At 43.0% G+C, this 12991-nt stretch overlaps 1 protein-coding gene across 1 annotated transcript; it reads left to right on the plus strand.

Annotated features, from left to right (window-relative positions):
- Positions 1-10082: 10082 nt before the first annotated feature.
- LOC120990812 (olfactory receptor 6N1-like) lies at positions 10083-11033 on the plus strand. The gene has a single exon (XM_040419715.1). It carries the CDS (start codon positions 10083-10085, stop codon positions 11031-11033), a length of 951 nt encoding a protein of 316 aa, XP_040275649.1.
- The last annotated feature ends 1958 nt before the right edge of the window (positions 11034-12991 follow it).

Genomic DNA, 12991 nt, shown 5'->3' on the forward strand with positions numbered 1-12991 from the left:
AAGATGTGCTTTAACTGCAGACTGTCAGCTTTAATTTGAGGGTATTTACATCCAAATCAGGTGAATGGTGTAGGAATTACAACAGTTTGCATATGTGCCTCCCACTTGTTAAGGGACCAAAAGTAATGGGACAATTGGCTTCTCAGCTGTTCCATGCCCATGTGTGTGTTATTCCCTCATTATCCCAATTACAATGAGCAGATAAAAGGTCCAGAGTTCATTTCAAGTGTGCTATTTGCATTTGGAATCTGTTGCTGTCAACTCTCAAGATGAGATCCAAAGAGCTGTCACTATCAGTGAAACAAGCCATCATTAGGCTGAAAAAACAAAACAAACCCATCAGAGAGATAGCAAAAACATTAGGCATTGCCAAAACAACTGTTTGGAACATTCTTAAAAGAAGGAACGCACTGGTGAGCTCAGCAACACCAAAAGACCCGGAAGACCACGGAAAACAACTGTGGTGGATGACCAAATAATTCTTTCCCTGGTGAAGAAAACACCCTTCACAACAGTTGGCCAGATCAAGAACACTCTCCAGGAGGTAGGTGTATGTGTGTCAAAGTCAACACTCAAGAGAAGACTTCACCAGAGTGAATACAGAGGGTTCACCACAAGATGTAAACCATTGGTGAGCCTCAAAAACAGGAAGGCCAGATTAGAGTTTGCCAAACGACATCTAAAAAAGCCTTCACAGTTCTGGAACAACATCCTATGGACAGATGAGACCAAGATCAACTTGTACCAGAGTGATGGGAAGAGAAGAGTATGGAGAAGGAAAAAAACTGCTCATGATCCTAAGCATACCACCTCATCAGTGAAGCATGGTGGTGGTAGTGTCATGGTGTGGGCTTGTCTGTCTTCCAATGGAACTGGTTCTCTTGTATTTATTGATGATGTGACTGCTGAAAAAAGCAGCAGGATGAATTCGGAAGTGTTTCGGGCAATATTATCTGCTCATATTCAGCCAAATGCTTCAGAACTCATTGGACGGCGCTTCACAGTGCAGATGGACAATGACCCAAAGCATACTGCAAAAGCAACCAAAGAGTTTTTTCAGGGAAAGAAGTGGAATGTTATGCAATGGCCAAGTCAATCACCTGACCTGAATCCGATTGAGCATGCATTTCACTTGCTGAAGACAAAACTGAAGGGAAAATGCCTCAAGAACAAGTAGGAACTGAAGGCAGTTGCAGTAGAGGCCTGGCAGAGCATCACCAGGGATGAAACCCAGCGTCTGGTGATGCCTATGCGTTTAAGACTTCAGGCTGTAATTGACTGCAAAGGATTTGCAACCAAGTATTAAAAAGTTAAAGTTTGATTTATGATTATTATTCCGTCCTATTACTTTTGGTCCCTTAACAAGTGGGAGGCACATATGCAAACTGTTGTAATTCCTACACCGTTCGCCTGATTTAAATGTAAATACCCTCAAATTAAAGCTGACAGTCTGCAGTTAAAGCACATCTTGTTCGTTTCATTTCAAATCCATTGTGGTGGTGTATAGGGCCAAAAATTTTAGAATTGTGTCAATGTCCCAATATTTATGGACCTGACTGTATTCATACAAATGCAGTTCTGACCCATAAATCACATAACAGAAATGTGGATGGAACATTTAATCTAGGTATCTGGCTGGTTTGATACCTTTGGTGGCTCTTTCAGATCTTCTGGGCTGTGTGTCGATCACAGGATCAGAAAGAGCATTGTTGGTGACCTCGGCACTGGAACCACAAAGTTCAGGAATACTAGACACAGGTAATTACATTTTTTGTTACCATCCACCATTCTAGAATTGAAAACCAGTTAAAGGGGGTCTCACTGACTGTAGCTGTTTTAATGTAATTTCCAGTAATACATTTTCAGTTGGTACATTTTCTTGAGACATAAGGGTTTCTTCCCCAAGTTCCGTCGATAAACACAGCTTCAATTGATTAAGGTAAACAATTTTTAGGTTCTTATCACCCTGTTTATTTATCTGATAGGTTTCAGCAGTTGGTATGGCTTTGATCTCGTAGGGCACAGATTCTCATTTTATTCCAGTTTGACCTGTGTTGTTTTCATAACCATACTTGATCTCTTACACATAGTGGTTTAGCCTCGGCTTTGGCATTATAGTCATCCATTTGTTTTTGTTGAGCCTCCTGGGTTGTTTCATTAGTTATTTGTTGGATCAGTTTGAGGCGCCTCAGTTGCTCTTTTGCCCAGTCAGTTTGTGGTAACCGGTTGTTATCATGGTCAGTTGGCACACTTAGCAATATGTTGGCCGACAACCAACTTTTGTGTCCAGACATTAATTTATAGGGTTCTTGTTTAGTTGAACAGTGTGGTGTATGGTTATATAGCAAAGTCAGTTTAGATACCCATGTCGGCATTTCTCACACTCTGGAAATTTATGCAATAGATTTATTATGTTTTGGTTAATTTTTTTCACATAAACCATTGCATTGTGGGTTATAGGCAGTTGTACGTATTTTTTTTTATATTGTACAATGTGCACATTTCTTGGAATAATTGTGACTCAAATGCTGAGCCTTGGTCAGTCAGAATCTTTTCTGGTGGTCTGTAGACCTCAATAAACCTCTTTTCAAACACATCCACAGTGGTTTGCGCTGATAAGTCTCTTACTGGTATCACCATGGCATACTTGCTATAATGGTCAATGATTGTTAGAGCGTACACATACCCATCTAGGCTGGGTCTTTAATTTAACATGGTCCAAGGCAACAAGCTCAAATGGTCTATGACTCTCAATTGGGTGCAGTGGTGCTTTTTGTCTGGGCTGATCATCCCTATTGATGGCACAGATAGGACACTCGCAAAACCATTTTTCCATGTCATTTCGCATTCCAACCCCAAAAAATCTCTGATTAGTGACTCTGTTTTCTGGCACCCAAAATGTCCTGATTAATTGTGGTATGCATCCAGGAACATATGGGCATCCTGTCTGTGTACCAAAATCTGTTTAATATGGTCATGTGTCAGAGGATCAATAATTCAAAATTCGACGTTTGAGCTGACCCTTCTCATAAAACAGGTGTTTCCTCTGTCTCAGCAGTTGACTTTCTCTCTGATGTGGTTTAAGGCTCTTACCAGATTGTAGCACAGTCCATAGTTCCTGTAGCACTCTGCTTTCACGTTGTAATTGGGTCCAATCCATTCTGGCTGCTTGTGGATGGATGGGATTTTGTTGACTGGCCTCTCTGTTAGTGATAGCAGGGGCGTAGCTATAGGGAGTGCAGAGGTAGCAGTCGCTACCAGGCCCAGGAGCCTGAGGGGGCCCAAAGACCCTTGTGCCACATAAGAAGACACCAGTATTATGGAAAGTGCATGCTGGTCAAGTTACACCTCTGGCTAGAGGGTAGGGGTTAGGTCAAGAATTTGGCATGGAGGGGATTTGGGGGTGCTGTTTAAATTTTTGCCTCCCTGGCCACAAAGCACTGAGGGAAGGGGGGCCCAAGCTGAAATCTTGCACCAGGGCCCATGAGCCTTTAGCTGATAGTATCTTGCTTGAGCCCCAAGATGAAAAAGGCTGGCATTTCAACGTCTTCCTAGTAGTCATCAGGCAGGTTGGCTGGTGCACCTATAGGAAATCTCGACAGTGCATCAGCATTAATATTACATTTCCAGAACAGTATTTGATGGTAAATTTGTAATTAACTAATCTAGAGACCCAGCGCTGTTCTATGGCACCTATATGTGCAGTGGAAAGATGAATCATCAGGTTGTTGTCTGTAAAGGCCACAAATTCTGTAGCAGTCAAATATTCCCTAAATTTTTCTTTAACCGCCCAGACCAAGGCGAGCAATTCTAGTTTAAAAGAGCTGTAATTACAGTCATTCTCTCAGTAGGCCTAAGTGATCGACTGGTGTATGCAATGACTCGTTCATGTTGGTCCTGCACTTGAGCCAACACTGCTCCCAAGCCATTTTTACATGCATCGGTATACAGTCTGAAGGGTTAAGTATAGTCTGGGTAAGCAAGAATAGGGGCTTCGGTAAGTTTCCATTTCAGATGAATAAAAACTTTTTCCTGAGCATCAGTCCATACAATAGTCATCTTATTTGAACCTTTTTTATTAGGCTGGCCTTTTAACAAGTCCTGCAAAGGGGCTGCATTCTTAGTAAAATCTTGAATAAATCGCCTATAATATCCAGCAAAGCCTAGAAATTTCTTCACCTCATAGATATTGGTAGGTGCGGACCAATTTTTAACTGCAGCGAATTTATTGGGCTCAGGGAGGACTCCTTAGGCACTGACCACATGCCCTAGATAGTGCACCTCAGACTGCAATAAGTGGCACTTGGATGGTTTTACTTTGAGTCCATGTTTTACGAGTATAGCAAATACTTCAGACAGGTGTTGTCAATAGTCTTTATAGGATTTAGAGTGTATAATATTATCCAGATACAATAGCACAGTCTTAAAGTTTTTGTAACCTAAGCAATACTCCATGAGACACTGGAAAGTGGCTGGTGCATTACACAGGCCGAATGGCTTATCATTTAACTCATAAAGTCCCATAGGTGTGGTAAAAGCTGTCTTTTCCACTAGTTAAATCTAAAGTAGAAAAGAATGCTGCAGAGCCTAGGGCTGATAGGGACTCTTCTATTCTAGTCAAAGGGTACATGTAGTTCGCTAGCTGTTTCAGTTGCTGGTACATGCCTGGTGGTATGGGTCTGTATCTTTCTTTAATGGGTAGGTGGGACCCAGTAGGGATGGTGTGTTGGATCACCTCTACTTTCCCAAAGTCTGTGGGGTGTCTACTAAAATCAGCCTCATTCTCCTTAACAACCTTCAGGACACCCTCCTTCCACTTAGCAGGGGTGTTCTGATCCACAATGTGCAGTTGCTACCACCAGAGACCCTCTGGACATACTTCCGTCTGGCTGGCAGACTGAGTCATGTGCTTGTGGCAGACCCCACAAGGGGAACACTTACAGTACAGATGCTTAAATGTTGCTGGTTCACCTCAGATACGGGCTGGGGCGTTCCTGTAGTTGCCACTGGCTGTCTTGATCCACTGGAGCTGGATCCACAATAACTGCTGGTGCTGGATCGGATACTGTTTGTGATGCCGAATTGCAGTGACCGGGTTTGGGGTGGCCCCAACGCTAAGCTGGGTCCCCCGGACACTGTTGAGGTGTCACCACGTGTTGCTGCTCTCCAGAATGGATGGTAAGGCATGGTGCACCCCAATGGGAAATGTGGCAAAACCAACCTCGCCACTGGGTTTTGGAAAGGACTGGCTGCTGGCCTCTTGCCCCTGGATTATGGGCCATATACTAACTTTTAAACCCCTGAACCTATTCAAGTGAATTTTGGATAGGTTTGTCCCAAAGTTATACTGTTTAAATTGATGTTAGATATATGTATGGCCAATGTAAACTCACAAAGTTGTAACAATTTATAATAAGTGTAACTTGTCAGCTTGGGAGGAAATGCTGGGTGTGTTTCTATTGTGCCATTGTCCCATTGTGTGTTTAAAGGGTGATGTCTGTTCTGTTGTCCTCACATGTGTATTGGCGATCTCCCTTTGTCCTCAGAGATAATTGGATTGCTCCTCAGGTTGTCTCCGGGACAGAGAGGAGGAGACCATGATGCATTGTGGGGATATGTTGTATCGGTCCTATGTCACAAATCTTCCTTCTGGTCCCCTAGGGGCGTGTACTTACATTGTATGTGTTGTAACATATTGATTGGCTGTATTTTAAACCCCTGTGGGCGGACCTGTATTTGCAACAACTGTAATAAAAACCAGGCTGGGTGTGCCAGCACCTCAGACCACTGCTTGACCCTCAACACGGAGCCTTGTCTCGTTATTGGGGGGATCCGCTGTATGCTGTTAGAGACTGATTGCCAGGAGTGTAAGCTGATTCCTGTTCGTCTGCTAGCAGCTATTCGTGAGGTTCCAGTTTGGAGTGCTATTTTGTATCCAGTTCGGGGGTTTGGTGTTCTGCAGTAGCTGGGCCTGTCTCTCAGAAAGGGGCATATCGCCTGAACGGATTTTAACCACTTGTCTGCTGAAACGGTCCGTTACAGGAAATAAGTCCAGAGAGTCAGGGTCTGCAGTAAACCAGGGTGCTTCTTTATTGGAGGAATTCAGGTACAAAACAATACAGACGAGGCATTGGCCTGGCTTCTCCAGTCTCCTCCCTGGCAGAAGAAGGATTTGATGCTGAGGAAAGGCCTGAGCTAGCTGTCCCACTTTCTCTTCAGAAGGCTGGTACCCTGGTCCAAGGCTGGAGATCCAGGGTCTGTGGCAGAGTATCCCCATCTCAGGGTCTTCTTCTGGTGACTCAGTAGTCTGGCAGAGTCTCCTCCCTAGCAGAAGAAGGGTTTGATGCTGAGGAAAGGCCTGAGCTAGCTGTCCCTCTCTCTCTCAGAAGGCTGGCATCCTGTCAAGGGCCCACAGTCTGTAGCTCAGTAGTCCGAGTGGCTCCTTGGTTACAGGGCTAGTGACCCATGGTCTGTGGCTTAGCATCCTCATCTCAGCGTCTTCTTGTGGTCACTCATGCAGTATGGCATGAGTCTCCCCTCCAAGCACTGGTCCCTAACTGCAGCACACTAGGGGATCTGACTGCTCTCCTTATATACAGTTTTTGCTAGACTAGAACCTTCTAGTGGAAGGGGTGGAGTAGAGAAACTCAGCACAAACAGATACATTGCTTCAGCTCCCGTCTGGTATACACTTACATTAAAGCTTCAATGATACTCAATGGCAATGACACAGCAGGTTTTCCAGACAAAAACAAGTTTCCAGACATAACAACATAGCTAAAACCAGACATTTAGGGTCCGCAATACACCCGGCCGGCACCCCATAGAACTGCCTATTCTTGTCCGCAACTGCGGACAAGAATAGGACATGTTCTATTTTTTTATGGCACCGCGAACCAGAAGTTCGGGGCAGCGCTCCGGAAATGCGGATTCGGACAGCACATTGTGTGCTGTCCGCATCCATTCCTGCCCCATAGAGAATGAATGGGTCCGCACCCGTTTCGGATAATTGCGGAACAGGTGCATACACATTCTACGAACGTGTGAATGGACCCTTAAAAGGTCAGGCTGTCTGCTTTTTGTGGTAAACAAGTCTGGGTTTTTCCCTCCAAAACATGGTTGTAAACAAGTCTGTGTTTTTTCCCTCCAAAACATGGTCTTCTTTAAACCCTATTGCAGCTATGGGAAATTACCAGCTTCTCAATCAAATCCCTAACAGTCTCTGAGTATTTATTAACCCTTTCCACAGAGCCATGTAAATACAGTGATAATGAACAGGATATATATCACAACATACAGTATATGTAAAATGCAGTAACACAGTATTACACAGTGCAAGTTAACCCTTTTAGGTGAAATAAAGTAAGAAGTTTTAACTTTGCATAGGGGAAATAGGCAAATGTCCTAATGTCAAAGTACTCACAGCTCCAAGGCAGTACACTGGCATTCTGCTTGCCATAATTATTTTTAGGGGTAGAGTTTTGGTGCTATTACTATTGGGGGCATTCTGGTTTGCAAATATTTTTTAGGAAAGTTCTGCTTGGGCACCATCACTCTCAGGAGCACAGTAATCTACTTGCCAAAATAATTTATTTTTGTTCACATAGTGAACATTAGAAAATACAGTATATGTTGAAGCTGGAAATCTGCTAATTTATATGAAATGAGCATAGCTAAATGTCCCTTTTGACCACTAAAGAATGCAGCTCTTTTGGACCTTAAATCTCCCATCGCGAGATTACGGCGATCTGACTTTCTGAGCAAGGAGGAGATTCGTGGATACAGGCTCCTTCACAGGGGGGCGTGGCTGGGCTCCAGAACGGTTAGTACAGCCCCTTGGGCTCCTTACCAGGCTGATTTACATATATATATAAAATAATTTTTTACACTCAATAAAACTACTCAGAGATATGGGACATGTATATTGCGGACATGCTAGCTGCGATCTAGCCGTGCATGTATCTCTATAGGGTAAAAAGAGATGACAGAATCTCTTTAATTTAGTGCAAATCTCATGGACAGACTTGTCCAACAAAGTGACAGAACTTATGAAATATAGCAAACGGCACAGAATATCAACACAGACTATATTAGTGAGTGCCATATAATTATCTTATCTACACATTGGTCAACAATAGACAGAAAGTGATCAACCCCTTTAAGGTCCAAAAGAGCTGCATTCTTTAGTGGTCAAAGGGACATTTAGCTATGCTCATTTCATATAAATTAGCAGATTTCCAGCTTCAACATATACTGTATTTTGTATTCCATCTTCCAAGTGTAGGTCATGATGACCATGGATGCAGACTTGTGATAACTCATTTACTTATGCTGCACCCATACAGATGCTCTGGGAAAGAGTCTGGTTGTCCAGTCCACTAATCAGCTGGAGATCAAATCTGGAAAAGATATGAAATGATAACCTAAATTGTCACAACCTCTCTAAGACCTTTACTTGAAGACAAATAATATCTCTAAAACAGTAATATCCAATCTATAGCTCTCCAGCTGTTGCAAAAATACAACTCTCAACATGTCCTGACAGCCTGTAGCATGTTCAGGAAGCTGTAGTGGTAAAAATTCATTAGGTGCCATATTTACTGTATGAAGCCACCGCACCACTTTTCCTGAAATGTGCAACATTGAAATAGATATTCTCCTCAGACATTTATGGCATATCCACAGCCTGAGAGAAGCTGGTCCAACCTCTGGGACATCTCAAGAACAGGTGTTTCCTGTGTTCAGAAACATGTAAAACATTCCCAGTCCGACATCTGCCAAGTTGAGCAATATATAGAACGTTGCCCTACTTTCACAAACTGGAGCATTGAATAGTTGGTGAATCTTAGTAAATGTCTTGGTAAATGCTTTCCAATATTGGTTACTTAAAAGGGTTGTCCGGGTTCAGAGCTGAACCCGGACACATCCCCATCTTCACCCCTCTGGCCACCCTGATATGAGCATTGGAGCATTTCATGCTCTGATGCTCTCCTTTGGCATTTTTTAGAGATCCAGTGATGTACAGGGCTCTCCATGGGGACTGATAGGTGGAGGCTGCCACATAGCAGTGAGCCCGGGGATGTCACCGGCACTAATTGGTGGGCTTTAGTGCTGCCCTAGCCTGTAAAACAGCTAGGGCAGCGCTAAAGCCCGCCCATCAGAGCCGGTGATGTCACCGGGACCACTGCTGGGTGGTAGCCTCCACCTAACAATGCGCCAATGTAAACAAAAGAGCCCTTGCCCTATGCCCCAATGCTCTGATGCTCATATCAGGGGGGCCAACCGGTGAAGATGGGGATATGTCTGGGTTCAGCTCTAAACCCGGGCAACCCCTTTAAAGGGTTTCTGTCACCCCACTAAAGTGATTTTTTTTTTTGGGCTAGTTAAATTAGTTATATAGCGATATCTGAAAATATAATAGTGTTCCTTACTTTGATCCAGCAGTTTAGTCAAAAAACGAAGTTTTATCATATGCAAATTCGGTCTCTACCAGCAAGTAGGGCGTCTACTTGCTGGTAGCTGCTGCAGAAATCCGCCCCCTCCTCTTGTTGATTGACAGGGCCAGCCGGGATCTCCTCCTCCGGCCAGCCCTGTCGGCATTTCAAAAATCGCGCGCCCGTGTTGAATCTGCGCAGGCGCTCTGAGATGAGGAGGCTCGTCTCCTCAGAACTCCCTCAGTGCGCCTGCGCTGATGACGTCTTCTATTTCGATGATGTCATCGGCGCAGGCGCACTGAGGGAGCTCTGAGGAGACGAGCCTCCTCATCTCAGAGCGCCTGCGCAGATTTAACACGGGCGCGCGATTTTTGAAATGCCGACAGCTATAGACGCCCTACTTGCTGGTAGAGACCGAATTTGCATATGATAAAACTTCGTTTTTTGACTAAACTGCTGGATCAAAGTAAGGAACACTATTATATTTTCAGATATCGCTATATAACTAATTTAACTAGCCCAAAAAAAAAAAAACACTTTAGTGGGGTGACAGAAACCCTTTAAGAATATTTTCCATAATTGCTATACAACAGAAATTTTCTTTCATTAATCTTTCATCTATTTTACTTCTAGCAACTACTCAATGAAATGGGAGGAGGAATAAATCAAACATTTGTGACAGAATTTATTATCTTGGGATTCCCCAGCCTGAAGAAGCTGTACCTGTTTCTGTTTCTGCTTTTCCTACTTATCTACTCATTTACTGTAACGGGCAATATAATAATTTTTATCACTGTGCTAACAAACTACAAACTGCAGATCCCTATGTTTTTTTTCCTTAACCATCTGTCTGCTATGGAAATATGGTACACGTCAGTCATTGTACCTAAGATGTTGTCCACGTTTGTGACAAACAATAGGGCCATATCTTTCAAAAACTGTATGATTCAGTTGTATCTATTTAGCTCCCTTGGAGCTTCTGAGTGTTATCTACTAACTGCAATGGCCTATGATCGCTATCTGGCTATTTGTAATCCTCTGCATTATTCTTCCAAAATGACCAACACAACCTCACACCATTTGGCCTCTGGGGCTTGGGTTGGTGGCTTCCTGTCTCCAATCCTCCCAGTTGTATTAATATCAAAGCTTGTTTTCTGTGGTCCTAATCAAGTTAACTACTTCTACTGTGATGCTCAACCTCTTCTCAAACTTTCTTGCAGCAGCACTCAGTTTACAGAGACAGCCATCTCTGTATTGGCTACTGGCCTTATATTTAGCTCCTTTGTCCTAACTGTACTCTCCTACATGTTCATTATTTCCACCATTTTACGGATCCCTTCAGCCATTGGAAGGAAAAAGGCCTTTTCTACATGTGCTTCCCACCTGACTGTTGTTATGATATATTATGGCACAATAACAGCCATGTACATGCAACCTATGTCTAGATTCTCACTAGACATCAACAAAGTGTTATCTTTGCTGTATACAGTGGTGACTTCTATGTTGAATCCCATTATCTACAGCTTGAGGAATAAAGAGATGAAGGACTCTGTGACAAAGTTTTTCAAAAGAATAAATAAAGGGAAGGACTTTGAATAAAACTTAAGACTTTATTTGATTTTGTGCACTTATTTAACTAGGTTTCAATGTATTTTGCTTGTTGAAACAAAAGAAAAATGTGCCATGGTCATTATTAGGCAAAAAGCACACATACTGTTTATGTACTTACATATCTAATGTACCTACATACAGTAACAGCCATCAGTTGCATATGGGCATGTGCTAGTGTTTCTGCTATATCTGTACATTAATGTGGAAGTTTGAAATTGCTAAGAAATGCTAGAAATTTAAATTTAAGAAATGAAATTACTAAGAAAAAATAATAATATGAATAGCATAATTTATCATTCTTAAGAGGTTATCCCATGAAACGTAGGTATTATCTATCCATATAGATAGGTGATAAATTGGGATCAAGGGGGGAACCCAGTAATCCCAAAGATGAGGGTTCCCTGAGCCCCCACTCTGAATGGAGATGCAGCGTGCATGTCGGTTCACTCTATTCATTTCTGACAGAGTGCTCCAAACAAGTGAAATTGAACAGTAGACTGGCATGTGCACTACCACTCCATTCAAAAAGTGGACTCAGGAGCCTCTAGTTTCTGGGAAAGCTGAAGGTCCCAGTGGTTGGATCCCACTTGATCGGGTATTTATCGTCTACTCTGTGGATAGGAGATACTGTAAATAAATTTTTCTATAAATCAAAACATGCATTTTCAAATAGCTACTTTAATAATACAGACAGCTACCTATAAATACAGGTGCAATACAGGTGTCTGTATTATGTATTATATGCTACAAACGAATATCGCCCGTATGGGTGATATGAGATACCGGCGCTGGGTGACGGACTTAATAGTGCTCCCAATATAGAGCTTTAAGGTTCTTTACTAGTTCTTCCTTTTCGTTGTAGGGCCTGTAGTCTGAAGGATATACAAAAATTGCCCTGTCAGTGTCCAATATAAAAAATAGGAGTATTCTCAGATACTTGTAGGAGTACTGCGATAAACATAAAAGTAAAAGTGTACACTGATGTTGCTCTGTGCGGTCAATTACCTGCTTGAGGTCTTCTGTGGACTTAGGAATTGCCGCCCTTATCTCCTGCTACTTGGTATTCCTCTCTGTTGGGATGCTGCAGAGAGCGTCCTCTTCGTTCACCTCCTGACACCAGCGCTGCTCCGGTCGGCTGCACGTACCATGCAGGGGAACCTGTGAGAAAGTTGCACGGGAAACCACTATTGGTGACGTCACCGTGGAAGATACCGAAGCCTCCGTAGGTCAAAAAGAATCCGATGTGTTTCAGAGCCTGCCGGGCTCCTTCGTCATAGACTTATACATGCTTAATACTCTTTTCCACTCCTCAGATGGAAAAGAGTCCATTTGAACCAGTCCTACTCCTATTAGGAATTTCAGGTGTATTCAACATGGCTGCTCACTCACCCCAGCCCTCGCTATAAGACTCATGACTATTCCCCTTAGAATTGCAACATCAGTGGAGTCACTAAAGACCAGTGCCATCTGCCACTGCTCTGCCTTTCTGCCAACATGTTATATACCATATGGCTGCTGCCACCACCACCGCACTGCTACTCCTCACTGCGAATCCCCTACTGCCACCAATATTAATGCTACACAGCCACTACTACTACTACTACCCCTAAACAGCTGATCTACTGATTTTTCTGTTCCATGCTATGCTGCTACTACTGCCACTACTGTTGTGGCCACAAGCAATCATTCTCCTGTTGCAGTGTTTGTAGCTTTTATGAAGAGCTCTCAGACATTCTGGGGGGAACAAAGAACTGGTTTACTTTACTTGGGGTAAAATAGCAACCATTAACTGTAACATCATCAAGATTGAGACTATCAGAGATAATATCTACATCATCCCCAGACAGTATATACCCTGGAATAACTGCACTTGAATAAACAGTGATGCTTATTACAGCGCTATCTACTGTCATTAACTTCAGCTGTTTGCTTAATATACTCACAGG

The sequence above is a fragment of the Bufo bufo genome, chromosome 2 (assembly GCF_905171765.1).
Source record: "Bufo bufo chromosome 2, aBufBuf1.1, whole genome shotgun sequence".
In the NCBI taxonomy this organism is placed as follows: domain Eukaryota; kingdom Metazoa; phylum Chordata; class Amphibia; order Anura; family Bufonidae; genus Bufo; species Bufo bufo.